The 24,570-nt window shown below is 40.3% G+C and overlaps 1 protein-coding gene across 12 annotated transcripts in view; it reads left to right on the forward strand.

Annotated features, from left to right (window-relative positions):
* The window catches only part of LOC121286881 (PWWP domain-containing DNA repair factor 3A-like), a 69,060-nt gene that overhangs the window by 5,884 nt on the left and 38,606 nt on the right, over positions 1-24,570 (forward strand). For 4 of the 12 annotated variants that reach the window (XM_041204084.1, XM_041204088.1, XM_041204083.1 and 1 more), the window contains one exon: positions 6,353-6,465. In XM_041204084.1, coding sequence (XP_041060018.1) covers positions 6,406-6,465 — 60 coding nt within the window. In that variant the 5' untranslated portion in view covers positions 6,353-6,405. Of the gene's footprint in view, positions 1-6,352; positions 6,466-6,679; positions 6,780-7,465; positions 7,509-14,131; positions 14,172-24,570 lie in introns of those variants that run through there. The other 8 variants (XM_041204082.1, XM_041204085.1, XM_041204086.1 and 5 more) reach the window with 6 other exon arrangements.

A 24,570-nucleotide genomic window follows, 5' to 3' on the forward strand; every position in this document is an offset into this window, starting at 1 on the left:
TTTGGAATAAGTGGCTAGGGAAGGGAGTTAATGGAGGGGACCACAAGACAGTGGAGGAAATTGTGTCCCAACTTGGACTGGATGTCAGAGAGACAATCTTGAGCACACAAGCAGTGGTGGGGTTGAGGAAGATGGTGATGAGGTAGAGCTTTGTGGACTAATGGTGACAAATAGAGGTGAGTTTTGACTAGTAGTTCCAATGAAAGCATTGAACAGTGAATGTCATGTCTTAGCATCTAAGCTTAAAATATGAATATGATCCCAGTGGAAAGTTAATTGTACTGTCGATTTTGGCTTTTTTTTAAACTTTCATATGCATTAAAGCTGTGTTTAAAATTAACAGTGTATTTTAGGGAAATGTGCAGGTAGTTGCACTATATGCTGTACGGGTAAACAGTGATGTCTTTGGGAATGTAATTCTTCCCTGATGGGATCCATTTTATGTGGCAGTTAAAAAGTATCAGCATAACATATGTACAGGAACAATTGCATTAAAAGTATCAATGGACAGACTGATGTGGAAACTGACAGAATGACAAACTCTGGCCTCTGCTGGAAGTATATTAATGTAGTATTGCATCCTTTTGAATGCTGAGCTGTGGAATAGTGGGGCTAGAGGATCTGTGCACTCTTCCCATCTCAGTCATAACGCTATTTATGGTAAATTTCTGATAAATGTTGAATCCAGGGTGTTGATGGGAAATTCAATGATGGTAATGCTATTAAATGTCAAGAGGTGGCTGGACACATTTTGGAGATATGTGGCAAAAATGTTATTTGCCTGAATGGTGTCTAGGTCTAGCTGCATATGTGCATACACTTCTTTATTATCTTAGGAATTTCAAATTGAATTGAACACTGTGGTCCTCAAGGAACACCCTCACTTCTGACCTGATGATGTTGGGAAGGTCATTGAAGCAGCTCCTGCAGTAGTGTCTTGGAAGGGGTTGATTGACCTCTAACAACCAAAATGCCAGCCGATGGAAAGTTCCTACCCTGATCTCCATTGACTTCACTTTTACTAGGGCTCCTTGCTATTTACATTCACTTCATTATAGATTAAACTTTTTTTTAATCCATGTTTGGATCAAGATTCTGATGTGGCTTAGAGCAGAGTAATCTGGCAAAATCCAAACTGGGCATTGGTGAGCAGGTTATTGATTGGTAAGTGCAATTTGATAAATCTATTGACGATCCCTTATGTCGCTTTACTGGTGATTGAATGTAAACTAATGGAGCGGAATTGCCAGGACCAGATTTGCCCTAATCATGTGTAATAATACAAAACAAAAATGAACTGCCTCCAAAAAAGCTGCAGGTGTGTACATCTGTTTTTGTAAGATTTAGTTGCTGATTTTTTTTTAAATGTGGTTTCCCATTTTTGATAGCCCCACCACAGCATAACTACATTAGATAAGCTGGGCTTGCAGCTGTGTTAGTCCGATTGTTCTAAAATTTAGTAAATAAGAGTATTCTTCCATTTGAATTTTCTGTTGAGATTTTTACTGGGTTTTTTTGCCTTCCTCTCTGTTCTTTTAATGGTCCCTGCTCACTAAGGCATGGTGCCATCCTTCATGCCTTATTCTGGCAGGCTGTCTTCCAACTGCAATTGAACCCAGTGTAGTCCTTATCTGATGCCAACATACGCACTTCCATCAAGGGCAGTTGTTATATTTTTGGGGTATCATGGAGTGTATATATCAAATCTTTGGAAAAAATCACCAACAATCTGTCATTTGTTTACTTTGGGCTAAATGACATCTTATTGATCAGATGCCTGTCAACCTTTATTAATTAGTACTAACTGATTTGGCACTTCAGCCATTCAGAAGCCAAAATTTTAGATGCTTTTTAGAAAGTCCAGTTGCTACCTGTCAGAATTTCAAGTGATTTGGAGGAAACTTTCAGCATGGACTTGTAACTTTTCTAAATTTGATGTGTTTATCATATTCCAATTATGGCTGAAAAAAGACATTTTGTTGAAGCTTTTCATCTTGCACTCATCAGGGCAATCGTAAGAATGTCAAGGTCAGGGGAAGCAGCAACATTCATACTGGTGAGAAGAGAGTGCTGATTGGTTGGCAAATTGGCTCTAATTGGTAGAGGTGTTGCCATGGAGAGTCCACCAGTTAATGGTGACTGACAGTTAACTGGCAAGCAAAACGGGGAGGTGGTGGCGTAGTGGTATTGTCACTGGGTTGGTAATCCAGAGACCCAGGGTAATGCCCTGGGCACCCGGGTTCAAATCCCACCGTGGCAGATGGTGGAATTTGATTTCAGTAAAAATCTAGAATTAAAAGTCTAATGATGACTGTGAAACCATTGCCGATTGTCATAAAAACCCATCCTGGTTCACTGATGTCCTTTAGGGAAGGAAATCTGTCCTTACCTGGTCTGGCCTACATGTGACTACAGGTCCACAATAATGTGGTTGACTCTTAAATGTCCTCTGAACAAGGGCAATTAGGGGTGGGCAATAAATGCTGGCCTAGTCAGTGACGCCCACATCCCGCGAACAAATTTTTAAAAAAATTAGACCAGGTAGACCATGAACCAGCAAATGGCTGTCACTTATTTTGTTTAGCTGAAACAGGCGCAATGTGCTGGTTCATTCCTCAGGAATGACTGATCAGGCAAGCTGCCTGGTTTAAATTTCAAACAATGCTTGGCAGTTAACTGTCAATCACCATTAACTGGTGCATTGACCATGGCAACACCTCTACCAATCAGCCAACCTGCCAACCAATCAGCAAACTTACCAACCAATTACCTCTTCTCATACAGTATAAAGTTGTTGCTTCTCCTAACCTTGGTATTCTTGCAATTTGTCCTGATGAGTGCAAGATCAAAAGCTTCAATAAAATGTCTTTTTTCAGCAATACTCAAGTTCTGTGCGACCAAATGACTATTCCAATTATTGTGGATTATAAAACAGAACAAAATGCTTCAATGCATCTAGCCACCAACCACTAGTGTGGTTGAACGCTATAATTTTATTATCTGTGGTAGCTGCTACTGAAAGATGTCCGTATACAGGTGTTAGAACCCCTGTTTTCCATGATACATATTAATGATGTAGACTTGGGTGTACAGGGCACACTTTCAGAATTTTTGGATGTCATAAATACTTAAAAGTATTAAAAGTGAATGGTGAGGAGGATAGTGATAAAGTTCAAGAGAGCATAGGATAGTGGAAAGGGAGGGCAAGTGGCATGAAATTTAGCGCAGAGAAATGTGAAGTGATTCATTTTGATAGGAAGAACAAGGAGATGAGTGAGTAGGCAAAAATCTGGCAGATGGAGTATAATGTAGGAAAATGTGAAGTTGTTCACTTTGGCAGGACAAAAAAAAATTGAGAAAAAGAACGACTGCAGAATTTCAAGTGCAGAGGGATCTAGGTGTTCTAGTGCATTAGTCACAAGGTTAGTATACAGGTACAGCAAGTTATGAAGACAGCTAATAGAATGTTATCCTTTATTACAAGAGGAATGAACATAAAAGTAAGGATGTTGTGCTTCAGTTATACAGGGCATTGGTGAGTGTGTGCAGTTTTGGTTTCCTTATTTAAGGAAGGATGTAAATGCATTGGAGGCAGTTCAGAGGAGATTTATGAGATAGATTACCTGGAATGAGCGAGTTGTCTCGGGGGGAAAGGTTAGACAGGCTGGGCTTGTTTCCACTGGAGTTTAGAAGAGTGAGGGGTGACTTGATTGAAGTATATAAGATCCTGAAAGATATTGATAAGATGAACTTGGGAAGGATATTTCCTGTTGTGGGTGAATCTAGAACAAGAGAGCACTGTTTTAAAATTAGGGGTTTCCCTTGTAGGACAGAGATGAGAAATTTTTTGAGGGTTGTGGGGCTTTGGAACACTCTGCCTCAGAAGGTGTTGGAGGCAGATTTGATTGGATATTAAGGCGGAGGTAGATTCTTAGGCCAAGGAATCTAAGGTTATTGGGCTAGATAGGAATGTGGAATTTGAAACACAAACAGGTCAGCCATGATCTTATTTCGGAGCAGGCTCAAGGGGCCAAATGGCCTACTTCTGCTCCTATTGCGTATGTTCCTATGTATATTTGTATAATTCGGGCTATTCTCCTTGGAAAAGTAAAGGTCAAGAAGAGATTTGACTGAGGTAATCAAAAGTCATGAGAGGTCTGGACAGAGTTGGGATAGCAAGAAATTGTTCCAGTTGGCAGAGGGATTGAGAACCAGAGAGCACTTATTTTGTGATTGGCAAAAGAAGCAATGGCGACATGAGGAAAAACTTTTTTACGTAGGAGTGGTTCAGATCTGGAATGCACTGCCTGAAAGTATGGTAGGGGCAGATTCAATCGAGTCCTTCAAAAGAAAATTGGATAATTATCTGAAGAGAAAAAATTGCAAGGCTACAAGGAAAAGCAGGGAGTGAGACTAGCTGTGCAGCTCTTATAGACAGCTGCACAGACATGACAGGCCAATGATACTTCGGGTTTGTACATCTCAGAGAATCTATCGATAAAAACAAAAAACTGTGGATGCTGGAAATCCAAAACAAAAACAGAATTACCTGGAAAAACTCAGCAGGTCTGGCAGCATCGGCGGAGAAGAAAAGAGTTGACCTTTCGAGTCCTCATGACCCTCCAGTTCTGTTGAAGGGTCATGAGGACGCAAAACGTCAACTCTTTTCTTCTCTGCCGATGCTGCCAGACCTGCTGAGTTTTTCCAGGTAACTCTGTTTTTGTGTCAGAATCTATCCCCTCACTCTTTGCAGAACTTGAACAATGACTTCTGTTATGAAAGTAACATTTAGTAAATAAGGAGAAACTGTGTGTATACTTAAAGGATTGGTAACCAAAGGAGATAGATTTAAGGTATTTGTTAAAGAAATTCAGTTGGCAAATTAGATTATTTTTAACAAAGAATTTGAAATGCACTATGTGATAGAGTAGTAGAAGCAGATTCACTATACCTCTCAAAAATTGGATTTGTACATAATGTGAAATTGCAGGGTTATGGGAAAACAGTAGAGAAGTGGGAGCTAATGGGATAACTCTTTCAAAGAACTGGTACAGACATGATAGGCTGAATGGCTTCTTCCGAGCTATATGGTACTATTTCCCTTAATCTATCAATTTGGGAAACAACTCACATTTGGGACCATGTTTACCATTGTAGAATTGATGCTCTACTCTCTTATCAAATAAATCTCCAATCACAGTTCTTCTCCTGCACGTCATCACTTTTTCCACAAGCTGTGGTCTTCCCCCATGACTGCCGTAAATATTGGAAAACTTCTTAACATAATTCCCTCAAGTGATCCCTGTATTGAATTTTGTCTTCCCGCATTCTTCCAATTTTCATCAACCACAGGATGGATGCATCACTGTGTTCATAAAACCTTGTGTCGCAAATAAAATTGCAATCAATATCAAAAATGGAAAAATTTCTAACTAACATTTGTGCATTCATAAAACCTCATTTATTGCCCTTGAGGTGTTTACCCCAATTTGTGGAATAAACAGTGTTCATCAATTTCATCTGCAAGGTGTAGATCTGCTAGATTGGGATAAGTAAGGGCAAAATTGTTTGTACGTGAATTTATAATATATTCTTGTGCAGCAGGTTTTTTTCAGCAATTTATATTACTTGTTATACATATTTTCCTATTTGCCATTATTGCAACAGAATTTTTTGAATGACATGCTGAAAACATTTTTTAAAATAGCTGGTTCGTGTTTGTTGGATTATTGGAGAGCTCTTCTTGAACTACTACTGTCTTGCTCTGTATTGTGTTTTAGAAAGATTGATTTGAATTCAGTGGGAAATTAAATATTCATTTCACTTGTATTAAATGTGTTGCCTGTAGCTTCTATTGAAGATATTAGGTCTAGGTTATTCTGTTAACAGTGTGATTTATGATCATATTTGTGGATTTTTAATCTTTTTGTTTCAAACTTAGTTATTTTTGTTGTGTTCTTGTGATTTCAAACCAAAATTTGAATAGAGGAGAACAATGATAAGTGAAACTTTAAGTTGCCATTCCTTTCATTTGGTTGAAATTGCTCTGGAAGCCATAGCCATTGAATAAAGAGATTCTAATTATCAATTTTAATGTAATGTTGATTACAAATCTATATTGTATTTGGAAAAGAATGGTGCAAAGATTTTTGCTGTCAAATTTCACCGCTTACAAGCACTGTTGGAAGCTTTTAAAATATTCTTCATGCCAGTGCTTCAGATTTACAGTAATCCTTATATTTACATATAAATAAATCCAGTGTAAATTTTGTTAGATGGCAATGAACCTGAGTTTTACTTGCTTCTTGTTACTGAAGAACCATCAAATTAAGAATTTTTGTTTTCTTTGCAGTATATGAATATAGAACAAACTTTTTACTACCTGGGCATGTACTCCCATAAGCAATGACTGACTTGGATGAATTCATCTTTTGCAAATGGCAAGGTCGGCTGTGGCCTGCAAAAGTAAGTTAACTTGTTCGTTTGTCTTTTTCTTCCATAATTTTGGATATATTTTCTTTACCTGATACCATGTCATCAGGCTACTAATCAGCTTCATTTTACACATGTTCATATTTGAAGATCTAAAAGAATTAAGGTTAAAATTAATTGAAGAAAATAGTCTCTTCTGTTTGACATCTTTCTCCATTCTTCCTCCTATTCTCCTTTTTTACTATAGGAGTTCTCTAAACAATAAGATTTAACTCTGAAGGAAAATACTGTGAACGCTGGAAATCTTCAATAAAAACAGAAAATGCTGGAAACATTCAGCAGGTCAGGTAGCAGCTAAAGAGTTAAGAGTTAAACAGAATTATTGTTTCAGGTCAATGACCTTTCATCAGAACTGGGTGAACAGATTTAATTCTATCTAGATATTTGATGAGTGATACGAGTCTGCCTTCTATCCAAGTGAAGATGAGCTCATAAAATCATTTTAATAGTTCTTTTCTCAAACCTTTTGTATTTTTTCTTCTTCCACCTCACTCCCCAGTCTGCAGATTGGATGAAAGGGGAGGGTTACCCTGATAAATTCCCAGTATGCTTTCCCCTTCGGTTAGCTCTCATAATTGTTTCCTTTACACACTTGCATATATCAAAAAGTGTCTCATGTGACTAAATTTTTGCATGTTACTTTGCTGGTAACTGATCAATTCAAAGTGGGCGCACGTGCAGTTGTAAATACTGAACTTGCAGGAAACATACAGTCCAGGTTTAGGGAAGAATTTTACATGGGTGCACATTTCCCAGAATGTAGGTTTCTTTGTTTCGTGGTTTAATAAATTTTAACATTGTAGACTTCACAGTAGCCAAGAATTTAGATTACTGGGCATGCCACTCCAGCCCATCGCCTTGCAATTCATATCCTAAATGCTGTGGTATTGTAGAAGCCATGGGGTAGAAATTGATGTGCGTGGTGCTGTTTTTTTCAGAAATAAACTGAAATGTTTTGCTTCCATTTTAACAGTGAAACATCCTATGCCATATCTGCTCAAGTAATGGTGCCTCAGGTAAATTTGTGGGCCCTTTCATTTTATATCAACCTACAACCCTAACATTGGCACTAAGCCTCTTAAGTATGTAAATTTGGTGCATAATACCTGTTGAAGAATCCCATTCAGATATTAGTCACTCCTGAGCAGAGCAGGCATCAGGCCTGCTCCGCTCCAGGTTCTGCAGTAGGTCCTGGGGCTGCCTACAAAATGTAAGTTCATTTTATTTTTGTAAGAAAAGAATGTTCCTGTGGAACCAAAAGAAGCTGGAATGCCCCATAGTATGCTCCAATCGCCCCCCCCCCCCCCAAACCCTGGGTTTATCTGAGACCCACTGCCAATAAAGCAAATGGCCTGACACTGATCTCTCTGTTCTGGTGAGTTGCCTCTGCAGCCAACTAAGATGATGTAATTTTCATTGATTCTCGGGGCTCACAGTTCATGCCCGCTGAAGTCTCACGGTACTATGTGTTTGTCTGGAAATGGGCTCAGATCAAAATTTCCTCCCATAGTCTTTTACCCTCTTGACAGTTTTATTTTTCCTTTTCCTCTTGAATATACTGACTTCTTTCTGAACACCAGTTCATACATTGCAAAACAGTGGGTCATAGTTGGCCATTAGACAACCTGATCCTATTCATGTCCAATGTCCAAACTCCACTTCCAGGATAGTGCCAATTTCCACTCCTCTTCCCTCCTAACACCAATCCTGTTTGTACTCACTCAAGTAGAAGAATTTACATTTATGTAGAAAGTTTCACAACCTCCAGATGTCCCAAAGCATTTTATATCTAATGAAATGCTTTTTTGAAGTGTAGATACTGTAGTAATGTAGAAAGTGCACCAGCCAATTTGCATACAGCAAGATGTCAAAGAACCTGATTTTGTGATGTTGGTTGAGGGGCATATATTAACTAGGAGAACTCCACCGCACTTTTGAATAGCACAATTAGGTCTTAAGCCCACCTTAGTGGGCAGAAGTTGTCATATCCAAAAAACAACACCTCCGACAGTGGACCACAGACTCGGTACAGCTCTGGAATGTCCGCCTGTATTTTGCTTAAGTCTCTGGAGTAGGACTTCAACTACATCATTCTGACTCTGATACTCTCTCTGAGCCAAGATTGACACCCAGGCTCAAGATCCTTGTATTACTACTTCAGCTGTGAAGGGCTAAGTCTGAGCCATACAGTTACCAGACTCTGCAATCAATGAATAAATCCGCTGAACAGTTGTTTAGGCCGTTACCTCAGTACTTTGAAAATCTCTGCATATGGCTATTTTAATCAGGGTGCAAACAAGGAAGCAATGGTTATGCGAGCACTTGGGTAGAAACATTTCTTGTTTACTCTAGCAGCAGCCCCCTTTATGTGTTTCAGTTGTTGTTAGGAGTAGAACTGCTGAGAAGGTTGCTAGTTCAAATTAACTTCTTTGCCATCTAGTTTGTCTCACAATACAAATTGCTGCTATAAAATGCAAATATATTAACTTATCAAAAAATATTGCTGTAGATTTGGTTACACTGTCAAACTTAATATTGTTATGACCACATGAAAAGGGGGGTAAAAATTGATTCCCTTAATTTACCATTCCAAGTCTGGCTGTCACAGGGCTTTGTTGTGAATTTAGCAAGGATGTGCTTTGCCAGTAATGCAGGAGTATCACTATGTACACTTTCAGATTATAGAGAATTAATCAGACAAGATTTCTGAGATTAAATCAAAGAATGAGATGAATTTATTGATCCTACTTACTGAATTTTTTTTTAAAAACTAGGTAAATTGTAACTTTCTTTCATACCTGTCTCCCATTCCCTGGGCCCCCCACACGCATGTACAGATGGTAGAATATGAGAATGGATGAAGGTTGTTAAAGAGTTCATTAAGAAAATAAATTGAATATGTTAAGTCCTTTGGCTGGTCTCGATATGGTGATTCCACTTTGCTGCCATTTTGTAAATTGTCTTCCCTAGCTGTACGGAGCAGATTTCTGTGTTTTATCCCCCAAATGACTTTGGCATGCAATAGATTTCTCTACTCAAGATGATTTCTCTGCAATATCCATGCACAGTACTTCTGAGAGAAACCCAGCTCTTGCAGCCCTTCAATATATTCTTCTGAGCTCCGCTCTAAACAGTTATTAAAAAGCCTTCCTGACTGTATATTCTAGAAGAACTTGATTACCATGTCTACTGTAGTCATTGTGTTGTAGAACACGTAATTGCATTTTTTTGTCTCATCCCAGAAACTTTAGAAGAATAATAGTGTAAAAGGAGATGGGGTCTTTCACGCTCCCCAGGGTGGTTTGAGAATCTGTTCCTTTTCATCCCACTGGGGGGAGTGGAATGTAAGTTATATATTTGGCTGGCAGTCTTTCCATTCTCTTAATGGAATTACAGTTTATTAAAAATCCAGCCGAGGAAAAACGCATTAGAAATTCACGCAACAGTATCCTTTACATTAGGAATTCGCTTTTAAGCAATATTCCAATTGCATGTCAACATCCTCATCCTAAGAGTTTACAGATGGCAATTACATTCTTCTTACTGAGGCTTCTTCTGGCTATACATTCCATCATTTGCCTGTTATTGGCAAACCATCTTGGCTTCTCCCCTTGCTCTTTTGTGCCTTCAACTTAAAGTACCTTCATTATTTTGCACTCTTGTGCTTCTCACTCTTTTTGGTACTTATAGTATATTTCAATATCAGAGCTGTAACTGCATCCATCTTTATTAATGAGATACTATACTGTTTGAGATTTTTTTTCTTTATGTCCTGTGTGTATAGGAATTGTATGTTGCATATCTTTGGTCCCGGTAGCTGCAGTAGTCTGTATGTGTGTGTGTGTGTATATATATATATATATATATATATATAGTATATATTGTATATATTGTATATATTGTATATATTATATATATTATATATATATTATATATATATATTATATATATCACAATTTGGTTTCAGTTCTGCACAAAGTATGCGTCAATGCCAAATGCGGAGTGATTTTTGTGCAGCTTTGTTGCCTGTTTTAGATTTGTTGCATAATGCTGGTGGATGATTTAACTTTGAGACTGTTATACCCAAGACTGAGCACTTAATGGTGCAGATATCTTTGTCATTATTTAGGAGGTTGACCCTTGTTGGTTTAGCTCTAACAGTGAATATGCTTCTGTGTTTTTAAGCTTGGGCATAACTGAAAAGTTTTGCTTTGTGCATATAGTTGAGTAGGTTTTGTATTCTGAGGGGAAGTTTTGCTTTGTGCATATGGTTGAGTAGGTTTTGTATTCCAAGGGCTTGTGGGGAAAAAACTTGGCTTTGCAGTGATTCATTTTTACCCATCCCCAGTTCTGTTGCATATACGTAGGGTTCCCTCAAAATCAACAGCCTGCACTTACATAGCATCTTTAACATAAAACGCCCCAACGCGCTTGACAGGTGCATTATTAAACAAAATATGACCCTCAACCACAAAAGGAGAAATCAGGACAGATGACCAAAAGCTTGGTCAATGTGGTAGGTTTTAAGGAGTGTCGTAAAGGAGGAAAGTGAGGTGAAGAGGCAAGGATGTTTAGGGGTGGAAATTGCTGAGCTTAGGATTTAGGCAGCTGAAGGCACGACCATTAACGATGGTGATTTAAAGTTGAGGATGCTCAAGAGACCAGAATTGATGGTATCTTGAAAGATTGTGGAGCTGGAGGGGGTAATGGAAATGTGTAAGATTTTGAAAAATTAGTTTTTAGGTTGAGGAATTGCTTATCTGGGAGTCAGTGTGTGTCATTGAGCACAGGGTTGATGGGTGATCCGGATTTGGTGCGCGTTAGGACATGGGTACCAAAGTTTTGGATGACTTCCAAGTTTATAGAGGGTAAAACCTGGGAGGCTTGCTCGGCGTACATTGGAATAATCAAGTATAGAGGTAACAAAAATATGAGTGAGGGTTTTAGCAGCAGATGAACTGAAGTGTAGGGGCTGTGTCGGGTGATTCATGGAGGTGGAAATAGGCAGTGTTAATAGTGCAAATGTGTAGTTGAAAGCTCAACTCCGCATCAATTATGAAATCAAGGTTATGAAGGTCTGGTTCAGCCTCACAGTTGCCAGGGGGAGGAGTGATGTGGGTGGCTAAGTGAATCAAATATTATAGCAAGGGCCCAAGACAACAGATTTGGTTTTCCCAATATTTAATTAGAGGAAATTTCTGCTCATGAATAACTGGATGTTGGACAAGGAGTCTGATTTAGATACAGTGGAGGAATCAAGAGAGGTGGTAGTAAGATAAAGTTAACTAGGTGTCATAAAACTGATGAAAACGTACATGTAAAAGCTGATGTGTTTTCAGATAATGTCACCGAGGGGCTGCATGTGAATGAGAAACAGAAGGGAGCCAAGATAGATCCTTGAGTAACACCAGAAGTGCCTGCAGGAGCGGGAAGAGAAGCCACTGTAGGTACCTCTTTAGCTATGAATAGGTAGACAATAATGCAACCCAGCTGGATGACAGTGGTGAGGCATTGGAGGAGGATGGTGTGATCAACCATGTCATAGCCTACAGAGAGGTTGACAAGGATGAGGAGGGATAGTTTTCCTTTTGTCACAGCTACACAGGATGTCATTGGGTATTTTGATGAGAGCTGTTTTGGTCCTGTAGTAGGGTGGAAACCTGATTGGAGGGATTCAAACATGGAATTCTGGAAGAAATGGGCAAGAAATTGGAAGTTGATAACCAACACATTCAAGGACTTAGATGAAAAAGGGAATTGGAAATGGTGTGGTGGTTTACAGTGACCGAGGTCAAGGTTTTGTTTTTTTTTAAGATGTGTTGACAGCAGATTTGAAGGATTTGAGAACAGAACCTGAGGAGAGAGAACTGTTAATAAGTATCAGCTAGCATGGAGCCAGGAAGGGAAGTTGGGAACTAGAGCTGTATGTGACTTGCATGGGTTAACATATCTCGGGTAATAAGACCTCAATTAAAATTATGGTTGCGTTCTTGAAAATCACAACTTTAAGTGAAACAACTTTATGAACCATGGGTTTCCATAGCTGTTAAAGCTAGAGTTAGGTTCCTCCGGATGTTTCTTGCCTGGAAAAATCAATATACAAGTTGAAACGTTCTATTGTACGAGCTGCAATAACTTGCAAAATAAAATAAATCACTATTTCATATTTCTATTACATTCAGTGAAATTAGACAACACTAAAGCACGCAAACAACCCCTGATAGCACAGCTTCTGTCTCTCCCACAGCACTCTTGAAACACAACTCAACTTTTGCTTGCTTTCCTTTCCCACTCTTCCTCTCTCTTCGTCTCTCTCCCCCCTCCCTCTCTCTCTCACTCTTCCTGCCCCCTCTTTCTCTCTCTCTCTCTCTCTCTCTCTCCCTCCCTACCTGTTCTTTCTCTCTTTCTCTCTCTCTCCCTGCCCCCTCTTTCTCTCTCTCCCTGCCCCCTTTTTCTCTCCTCTCTCTCTCCCTGCCCCTCTCTCTCTCTCTGTCTCCCTGCCCTCTCTCTCTCTCTCTCTCTCTCTCTCTCTCTCTCTCTCCCTGCCCCCTCTCTCTCTCTCCCTGCCCCCCCTCTCTCGCTCTCCCTGCACCCCCTCTCTCTCTCTCCCTGCACCCCCTCTCTCTCTCCCTGCACCCCCTCTCTCTCTCCCTGCACCCCCTCTCTCTCTCCCTGCACCCCCTCTCTCTCTCTCCCTGCCCCCCCTCTCTCGCTCTCCCTGCCCCCCCTCTCTCGCTCTCCCTGCCCCCCCTCTCTCGCTCTCCCTGCCCCCCCTCTCTCGCTCTCCCCGCCCCCCACCCCTCGCACCCCCCCCCCCCCCCCCCCCCCCCCTGCTCCCAGGATCCTGGGCCTCACACGCTCCACCTTACCTGGGCACCTGGTGACCTGCTGCGGCTGCAACATCAGAATTCAGCACAGGGCAGCAGGGCCAGAGTGCAGATGATGTAAAATCACAAATGGCACGTAGATAGAAAAAGGTCCTGAAGAATAAAATACATTAAAGCAAAATGACTTTAAGCGGGGCAGGTTATAGTAAGGACTTCCGGTATCTTAACTTGCAAAATCTCAAGTAACCATTTCTCATTACAGATCTTCCTGTCCTATCCTATATTTGTTGTACATTTCAATGATTGGCTCAAAATTGATTTTTTATTAGGTAATTCTTTTGTCTTGGTCCTTGATTATGCTCCCTAATGTACAAAACTACTTACCCAGCAGCATTTTGTGAATAATCAACTGTCAATGGCAATGCTAGTAGCTCCTTGCTACTTTAAACTTTCAAACTGTTGACTAACAAAACAATGAATGGTTCCTTTCAAACTTTGAGTTGAACTCTCAAATTTGGTTATCTTAGATTCCATTTTGTGGAGGATTTCTTTATTTCCCCAAGATAATGATGACTATGCTGTGGCCTATGGGTCCCATGTTGTCCAAGAAACTTAAGTGGCTGCAGTCTACCTCTATTTGAGCCAGTCATCTGAAAACCTAAAACGACTGTTTTATGGAAGCCTTTCATTGTATGGTTTTTTTGATTTCAGTTCCCAACATTTGATGCTTTTCTTTTTATCCTTACTGGTTTTTTTTTAAAGAACATTGCCTTAAACTTTCTTTTTGTATTTTTAACATTCTGGTGCTAAAGGATTACATTCTTGCTGTGGAAGTTAACAAATACATGAAAGGTAAGATTCATATTGCAGGATGTGTAATTGTTGCTTTTAACATTTGTGCAATTAGTTAACCTCGCACTTTATTTATTTGAAGGAAATAATCTATTAATGCAAAGACTTACTTTCCTTTGTAATGTTTTTTTTAATGTAACTCTTTCTATGTTACAAAATGGTCCAGAGTTCAAGGCTTTGCATTACTGAGCAGCTAGAAAGCCATTGGGGAAATTTTTGATATAACTCAGAGGCAACTTTTTTTTGTTTTGAACACTAAGAAGTTTATAGCCTATACTGAAGAATTTTCTCAATTTAAGTTCTTTGCCTTTAAGTATTATTCTTCTACCTAATTAAAAACATTTTTATTTTTTCTGGTGTAGATGGGAATTAGGAGTAGGAGTAAGCCTTTCAGTCTCTTTAGCCTGCTTCTCTGCCATTCAGTAAGATCGTGGATGATCTGATTGTTGCCTCACACCACTATCCTGCCTACCCCTTGATTCCCTTGTTAGTCAAGAATTTATCTACCTCTGCCTTAAAAATATTAAAAGACCCTGCCTCTGCCATTCTGGGGAGGAGTGTTCCACAGACTTGCGACCCTCTGTCTTAAATAAGAGATCCCTTATCTTTAAACAGTATCCCCCAGTTCTGATCTCTCCCTCACTGGGAAAATATCATTTCAGTATTCACTCTGTCAAGCTCCCTCAGGATCTTGTATTTCAGTAAGATCACCTCTCATTCTTCTAAACTCCAATAGATAACATTCCATTTGCCTTCCTAATCACTTGCTATACCTGCATACTAACTTTGTGATTCATGTACCATGACAGTCAGATCCCTCAGTTCTGCAATTGTCCATTTAGATAATATGCTGCTTTTCTATTCTTCCTGCCAAGTTGGACATTTTCCCACATTATATTCCATCTGTCAAATCTTTGCTCACTTAACAGACTTTGCAGACATTGTCTTCTTTACAACTTAGTTCCCTACCTATCTTTTGTGTCATCCGCAAATTTAGCACCTATACATTCGGTCCCTTCATTCAAATCATTGAAATGCATTGTAAGTAGTTGAGGCCCCAGCACTGATCCCTGTGGCATTCCACTCATTACATGTTGCCAACCTAAAAATGATCCATTTATGCCTACTCTGTTCCCTGTTAGCGAACCAATTCTCTAACCGTGCTAATATGTTACCCACTATACCATGAGCTCTTTCTTTGTGAAGTAACCTTTTGATATGGCACCTTGTCAAATGCCTTCTGGAAATCTAAGTACACCACATCAGCAGGTTCCCCTTTATCCACATTGCTAGTTTCTTCCTCAAAGAATTTTAGTAAATTAGTCAAACACGCTTTCCCAAAACCATGTTGACTTTGCTTTCTTCCTTCCTCCTCTTAACCTTCCCATGTAGTAGCTGTGTGATATCTGCACATTTTAAGATGCCTGGTTTTTACTGGATGCTTCCCATGACTTCATTATTACATGAGGAACTTGCTTCCGGTGAAATTGGCACACACTATACCCACCTTGCACAGCCTGACTGAATATACTTGAGATTTTCTATTTTCACTGTAAATGAAATGAACAAGGCATTCCAAAGACCTTCACCACAAGTTTGGGGGGGCGGTTTAAGCATTTTTTTTTTAAATGAAGGATATGTCCTCAACCTATAGTACCATTGCCATTTTTATGGCAGTGGGTAACAATGTGTGCAAGTGTGTCCCTTCTTGAAGAGTTGGAATACTGCATCATGTATTTAAACCATGCTTCCACAGTCAATTAAGAGTTTGACTTAAATTAAACTGCTGCCAGTCAGCTTTCCCAGGGCTCAGGAAATCCAGCAGCAAAAGGGAGACAGGTGCTGCCAGTTCCAGAAGTGTGTGATTTTAATGTGTTAGGCAAAGGAAGCAATTTCTCCAGCCTCTCAAGGAAGTTTTTGCTTCCCTCCTGCTGATTGTGACCTCTCGTTGCTTTCAGTGGCCTCCTGCATGCACCACCACCACCACACACACACACCCCCCCACACCCATCCCCATCCATCCCCAATTCCCAATCTGCCTTATAATCATGGTTGCCAGGGGCTGTACGAATGCTCCCTGCTGCAACCTTTAGCCAGGGGCTGGGTAAGAAACAGAAGAAAAAAACGAAGTCCTGCCATTATATTCAGCAAGATATCCACATGACTGGCCTCACCAGTTTTCTAATGTGCTTCTTCCATCTCTGCAAATATTGCGGTCATTGGCTATGTGAAAGCATTCCCTCAGCAAAAGGCTTTTTGAGGCATTTTTTTCCATTGGTAGCAAGGATACCACTTTCAACAACTGAAATAAAAGAAATGGACTTCAAGTCGTCAGAATCGAGATCCTATAGCCAGATAGTATTTGGGAGGTGGTGGGGTGGGGGGGTGGCTAAGAGGAGCATTTGTAGATAATGGACCTCTGTTTGAGAACTGTTCTCCTGGCAATCTAGCATCAGTGTTAAAGCACTTTTTCAGATGAGTGAATTGAGTGCCAGTATATTATTTTCCACAGTTACCTGCCTTATTGGTGCAGAATCCTCAGAACATGATGTATCGTGCACACATTAAACAAGTAGGTTTGTGGAAATGCCATTTGTCAAGTAAAGCAGCAAATGGAACTGAAATTCCAATGGCAAGAAAAGTTCAATGTAACTTTCATAATGCAATATGATCCTGTTCCTTTGATAGCATTCACCTTGCTTATGCTTTGGGACATACTTGGCAACATAGATTGCAAATGCAACTTTAGAGCAGCTGAACATGCACGGTTTCTGCACGTGCAATTACTAAAAAGTCATGGTGAAAATTTCACCATTCTTGCTGTAGATTTTTTTCTGATAATCAAGTTGCAGGTGAGGGGAAAGGAGACCAGTACAAGCCAGTAATTTGGATATTGTGTTGCTGGCCTGCAACAGGGCTAAGAATTTAGTCTGGCTGCAATCAAAGTAAAATAACAGACACAATGTCAAGTGCTGCCAACAGTAGTTGTTTTGCTATTCTTTGCCCTTTAGTTTCTGGAAGCAAAAAAAATTCCTGAGATTCCAGAGGAACCAAAATTAGTGAAGAGAATGTCAGATAGTAGAACTAACATTTTATGATGTTGTGGTTGTATATTCGGATTACTGCACTTGAAAGCATTAATATGTTCCTTTTGAGTTAATCCTCTGATTGTTTTGCACTTCTGCAAACATTTGTAATTTCTTTCACATTATAGTGCATCTGCTATTTGCACCTTTTTAATTAGCCCTCTTCTGAGATTTTTTTTTCCTCTGATTCTACATTGAGTTTTTGTAGAATTTGCATAAAATTATTCTTGGCAGGTATTATTCCTGTAATGAGGGTGTGTTGCATTGGACAAAACTGAAAACTGCTAATAAATATTTAATAGTAAATATGATAGTAATTAGTAAGTAAGTATTCATAAAAGCCCATTTTATATTGTATCCATTTTATTTTTACTTCAGTAACAACTTTCACTGCCAAAATTTTGTTTTATCACCTGTTGTAATATTTTGTGTGCCAGTGCCCAATTTTGAGTATGCACTGCATTAAATTCTTGCTTATCAGGGAGTTTGGCCATAAAGGTCTACAGCACAGAAAAAGGCCCTTCAGCCCATTGAGTCTGCGCTGGTCAAACATGTACCTAACTATTCTTATCCCATTTTCCAGCACTAGCCATGGCATCGCAAGTACACATCCAAATACTTTTTAAAGGTTGAGGGTTTCAGCCTCTACCACCCTTACAGGCAGTGAGTTCCAGATTCCCACCACCCTCTGGGTGAAAAAATTCTTCCTCACATCCCCTCTAAACCTGCTGCCCCATACCTTAAATCTATGCCCCCTGGTTATTGATCCATCCACCAAGGGGAAAAATTCCTTCCTGTCTACCCCATCTATGCCCCTCATAATTTTATATACCCCCATCATGTCCCCCCTCAATCTCATCTGCTCCAGGAAAAATAACCCTAGTCTATCCAATCTCACCTCATAAAACTCTCCTGCCCTGGTTTTGAATGTTGTTAAGTGAGCTGTGCTGATAAAGGGTGTGTGTGGGCTTTTGTGATGATGGGGTTAAGCTTAGCTGTAATGCCTTCTACAATTGCAGAACCTACCGACGTCTAAACTTTCATATGGTGAACATCCATTTGGGTAAAGGCGCCTTTTTTAAATTCATTTTACTGGATTTGGGCTTTGCTGGCTGGGCCTATGAAATTAGGCTTCAGCAAGTGTTCCGGTCAACAGGTGAGGAAAAGAAAAATAATAAATGTTAATAGAACTTGGAGCTAATTTGGTAGGGGGACGAGAACCACGATAAAACAGAGGAGGAACAAGGTCTATAGAGGATTGGGAGGATTTGTAATAGAGTCTTCTGAACAGAGGGGGGATCAAATGGTAGAGGACTGCAAAAGAAGCAATTTTGGATCTACTGGGGAATGAAATGGATCAGGTTTCAGTGGGGACAGCATTTGGAAAACAAGATTGCTATCATTAATGGAGAGAGAAACAGAATTACCATTTCAGGTTGATGACCTTTTGTTCTAACATTGTGTTCGGATGAAAGGTCGCTAACCTGAAAAGAGCAACTCTGTTTCTCTCTGCACCATTGCTGCCTGACCTGAGTATTTTCAATACGTCCTTCTTTTTCAGATTTCCAGAATTTGCAGTATTTTGCTTTTATATTGCTATCAGTTTTAGCATATTTACAGAAAAGGATGCTGAGAAATCAAAGGTGAAGGTACTCAAGTGGAAGAGGGCTAATTTCAGTCAGCTGAGAAAGGACCTGACCCAGGTGGTATGGAAACGAAGACTGACAGATAACATAGCGCATTGGGACTTCTGAGGGGTCCGGTAGCACATCTTGCGGGATACATCCAGTTTATGATGATCCAGAGACTGAAAGATCTGCGTCTATAGCTCCCTAGATGATTAAAAACATTGCAATAAAACAGAAAAAGAAAGCTGATGATAAATGTCAGATTTGTAATACAGCTGAGAATCGAGCAGAATGTAGTACAGAGAGAGAATATAAAGTAAATGGTACAATTTTACAGGAGGTGCCAGAACAGTTCCCTGAAGTTTTACACACATGAATCTTTGAAGATTGTGGGAGAAGACTGTTAAAAAGGCATGTGAAATCCTTAGCTTTACAAATAGATGGAGTACAAAAGCAATGAATTTAAAAAATCACTAGTTAGGCCTCAGCTGGAGCATTGTGTCCATTTCAGGGCAGAACACTTTTTAGAACGGATATCAAGATCTTGGAGAGGGTGCAGAGGAGCTTTACAAGAATGTTATAAGTAATGTGGTACTCCAGTGCAGTGACTAGAGAAGCTGGGATTGCTCTTCTGAGAGCAGAGAAGGTTAAGGGGAAGATTAATAGAGGTTCTTTATTAGGAATTTTGATGGAGTAATTTGGAGAAACTGTTCCCAGTGACTGGAGGGTTGCTAACCAGAGTACTTAATGGTAATTGGAAAAGAATCAGAGGAATTTTATTTTAATAAGAGTAGTGTAAGCAGATTCAATGGTAACTTTCAGAAGGGAATTGGAAAGGAATAACGTTGGGTTATGGAGAAAACTCAAAGGAGTGGGACTAAATGGATAGCTCTTCCAAAATGCTGGCACAAACAGAATGTACCTGATTCACTGCTGTGCTGAGAAAAGTGTTTCTCCTGCACTGTCGTGTACAGGTAATCCTAAATGGTACAAATGGGCAGCTTCCGTCTTTGTGTGTGAAATTCCACAGATGTGAGATCTTGGAAAGAGTACTTCCCAAAGCTGTTTTTTTTTTCATTTCAGTGGAACAATGTCTTAATTGCAAGCAATACACCAAGTTTCTTGTTGCACGCTGCTTCTCATTTCTTACTTTGAAGTTTAAATGACATGACTGAAGAATTTACTTTATATTAACGTGCCAGATTAGTAGAATGTACTTTGGTTTTAATGAACACTTTCAGAAAAATTAGAAGTGTATTAAATTCTATTTCTGCACATGATAGAAGTTATAATTGAAAAGGTATCTGCATAGCAAGGGCTAATGTGGGACTGGGAAACAGTACCACTCAGTGTGATGTAAAGAGACACATGACCTGAGACTAGAGTCAGTTTGTGGACTGGATGGTTGCCTACGTAGAAGCAAGCATGGATTTAGCTCATAGCTTGGGCTATACCCTGTATAGTTATGTGTTATCAATACATGCTTAATGTTCAACCTTACAAGATCCAGAACCTTTTTGTGAAACCTACTAAACATACAAGATGGTGGCAGCAAATGGAAAAACCGAGAACCTCAGATGCTTGAGCAGAAATTTGAAAACTGGAAAATTAAAGCAGCATTCTGACCTCACCAAAAGCACCTGAAGCGAAGGTGCAGAGGGCTTGAAAGAAGCTCCATTGCAGAATTGGAAGCAGAAAGGCAGAAGAAAACACTTCACTGTGCAGCTGAGGACTCCACAAGATCTCAGAGGTCCATTGTGAATGCCCACAAAGTGCAGAATCAAAGCACCTAGCTGGGGTGAACACAAAATTTATTTCTAAGCCAGGACAAGTTTAAAAAGCTCCAGTGCTGTAAAAATGCCAGAGCAGCTGTTTCCAAAAGCACCACGATCAGCCCGGGTTCAGAATTGGCGCCATATCACATGGTGGCTGAGCTCATTGTAAGAAAAAAAAGCGGAAAATATAAAAACCTTATCCACAGCTAGGAGGTGAATGTAAAATGCCAGAAAATTCTCCAATATTGCAGAGAAGATTTAGCAAGTCACTGCAAAAAAACTAAACCCCAAAGAGGTCAGGACTGTGATCAATGTGGGAGCCTGCCCAGACTTGACAAGCATAGGAAGACTTTCTGGAAAGACGGTTACTGTGGCGTCATCTTTAAAACCTGTACAACATGTAAAGCTGTGCTCACCTGAACTTTAAAGCAACTATGGACAACAAATCAACATTACCAGATCAATTTGGACTGATCCAAGGGCCAGGCCAAACACAAAACTGGAGACTCTGGCAGAAAAGATTCTTAAGATACATGATAGCTTCAGGATTAGATAAAAAGAGAGAAGCTGAACAAGTGAATACACTACTTTATTCAGTAGGTCAGATAGCCAATGATATTGCAAGGCAAAAATAAACGTTCCCTCAAATAAATCTGATTCTAAAATCATTGTATACATATCTTAATCTAAGAAGCAACAAAATTTTAGAGAGAACGAAATTCAACAAACGTGTCCAGCAGCGGGAAGAACCAGTTGACTCTCTTATAAACGAATTGCACAGATTGGCTGAAGGCTGTGACTACGGTGACCTTAAGTCAAAACTCATAAGGGGCAGAATTGTTGTTGCAGTGGCTAACAATGCCCTTGCAGACATACCAAAGGCCAAGGAAGATCTAACTCTAGAAAAGGCCATCCAAATAGCCTGAAATCTGCCAACAGTACCAATCTATTTTATGGAGCAAAAGTAAGCTGTGGTACAGAGCAACCCAACTGTCCAGCTAGTAAAGCAACAAAGGGGTAGAGAAACTCCAGGCCAAGGAAGGCAATAGTCAAACTGACCACAAGAAGGTGGGCAACCATGTCATTGCTGTGGAGTCAAACAAACTCTCAGGTGAGAGCAATGTTCAGAAATCTCAGTGCAGTGTTTCAACTGCAACCACCTGGGACACTTCGAAAGTTATGCAGCTAAGACACCCAGACAGGTGGAGGATCCCAAGAAAATCCATGAGATTGAGGTAGCACACCAGGAAGAGGCCCAATCATGCTGCTTGAGTGAGATAAGGATCCTTGATTCTCTTTTTGGAATGTGAACATCTCCTCAGTAAATGGTCACTTCATCAACTTCAAATTGGACATGGGAGCCAGTCGTCTCGGACAAGGAACCATGGCTGGTGACACAATGCCTGATGCCACCCACAACACAGCTATATGGGGCAGGTGGCATCAACTTCCCAGTTAAAGGTAAACTGTAGGCAACACTCCAAAACAAAGATAAACAAATACGGGAGACATTATTTGTAGTCCACAGTCAAAAATTTTCCCTTTGAAGCAGAAAAGCCCGTGTCGACCTCAACCTCCTTCAGAAAATTTGAGGTCAACCATCAAGGGTCTGGTTCTACGTTTTAAAAAGTGTTTCCCAAACTTATCCCTGGATTGGGGTGACTGGGGGCCAGATAGTGTTACGTTAAGGGAGGATGCAAAGCCCATGTGTGTCTGTTCACACCATGGAGAATACTGCACCTGCTCAAGCAAGTCACTGGATGTGATGACCAAAATGGGGATCATCTTCCCTGTCACTCAGCCACCAAATAGTGATCCGAGGTGGTCTCAGTTCTGAAGCCAAACGGGTCCGTCCATATTTGTGTCAACTTGACAGAACTCAACAAGAGAAATCCACTCAATGTCCTCAGTGGATGACAGTCTGAACAAACTCTCTAAAACCAGTGTTTTCAAAGTTCGATGCTAACAGCGGCTTCTAGTAACTTCCGCGAGGCAAGAAATCCAGATTGCTGAGTACGTTTCTCACCCCTTTTGGCAGATTCTGCTTCAAACACCATTCGGCATCACCTCGTCACTCGAGATTTTTCAACGCACCATGTCGGCCATTTTGCAAGTCCTGGAGGGTGATGTTTTGATCAATGGCACAAATGTATTCGAACACAACAAGAGGATCACGGCTGTCTTGGAATGTTTGTAGGCAGCAAGATTGACACTAAATGAGAAATGCAAGTTCTCCCAAGACCTCTATTCAGCTCTTAGGACGCATTGTCAATAGCAAAGGCATCACAGCAGACCCATCAGAGCTCCTGATGGGAAGAGAACTCCACACCCAGCTCCCAGTGCAGCCAAAGAACTTAATCTCAGGGTTGGCAGTCAAGAACTACTGAAACATTTCAGGACTGAGAACAGTCCTACAGGCAGTTTCGGGCATCCGCCTACAATGGCAGGTTTCTAGCATGGCGCCTTCTAAGTTACACAAAGGGACACAGTGTGGAGCAGGGACCTTGAAAGAGCAAGCATCATTGTTTGGAGAGACGATGACTAGCTAAGGTCATACCTCATCCATACATCGGAAGGTACGATCAAGAGGAGGAGCCACCTCATCCCAAGAGGCAAACCTCCTGGTATACACTTGAGCGAATTAGAAGAAGACAACCAAGTGCAAGAAACACAGGCTACAACTCAAAATCCAAATCAACAAAAGGTTACCCAAATTAATGGAGCCTACCACTCCTCTGAATGTGACCAGAATGAGATCTGACAGAATTGTCAATTCTCCAGACCATATGAATTTATAAAGTCAGAGACTTGACAAGGGGAGAAGGGGTAGCATGATTGTAATGAAAATGCATTGAATAAAGACTTGGGGGTGGGGGAGGTGTAGCATAAGGGTATCTGGCAAAGCAAGGGTTAATGTGGGACTGGGAAACAGTACTGCTCAAAGTATGATGTAAAGAGACACATGACCTGAGACTAGAGTCAGTTGTGGACTGGGCAGAAACCTGTGTAGAAGCAAGCATGGAGTTAGCTCATTGCTTGGGCTATAGCCAGTATATATGTATATAATTTTGTATTATCAATAAGCACTTAATGTTCAACCATACGGGACTCAGAACCTCTTCATGAAACCCACTGAACATACCACAATAATTACATTTTTCTTTCATGTTTGTGCAATGGGTTCAGTTGATGACACCGTTAATATTTACTTGACAAATCAATAGTCTGGGCTCCGTGAGATGTAGCTGGCGTGATCATTTTAGTTGCATGTTTGAGTTGGGAAACCACAGGAAATAGCCAAGCATACATCTGGAGGAGGGGTTCTTATTTATAATTTACACTCAAATTACTAAGGTTCTTGTACATTGAATATTTAAAAGTTTATTAAATATGCTGCACATGTAATAGTATTTGAAAATGCACTTGCACTTGAACTTACTTACAGCCAGACCTAATGATGGTTGGTTGAGCGGATTAAAATATGGCAGTTCTGAGTTCGGTATCCAAATACACAGTACAAATTCCAATTTTTATATATTTTTCTTGATCTTTCCACATGCAATGCACATAATTCTGCATTAAGTAATTACAAAAGTTAAAATACAGCTCCATACAAGGAAAATTCAGTTGACCTATCCCATAGGTCATAGCCTCATAGCACTTTCCAAACACACAAGGCCGAATTTTTCTGTCGGCGAGAAGGGGGCGGGGCCCGCTCGCCGATGCAAAAATGACACGGGGTGACGTCAGGCGGAACCCCCAATGTCATCCCGCCCCGTTTTAAATCTTCAGGAAGGTGGGGGCACAGCGCGATCAGCTGTCCACCCGCCGACCTGTTAATGGCCAATTGAGGCCATTGACAGGATAATTAAAACAATTAAAGGACCTGCCTGTCCAACCTTAAGGTTGG

Source organism: Carcharodon carcharias, chromosome 14, assembly GCF_017639515.1.
Source record: "Carcharodon carcharias isolate sCarCar2 chromosome 14, sCarCar2.pri, whole genome shotgun sequence".
Classification (NCBI taxonomy): Eukaryota; Metazoa; Chordata; class Chondrichthyes; order Lamniformes; family Lamnidae; genus Carcharodon; species Carcharodon carcharias.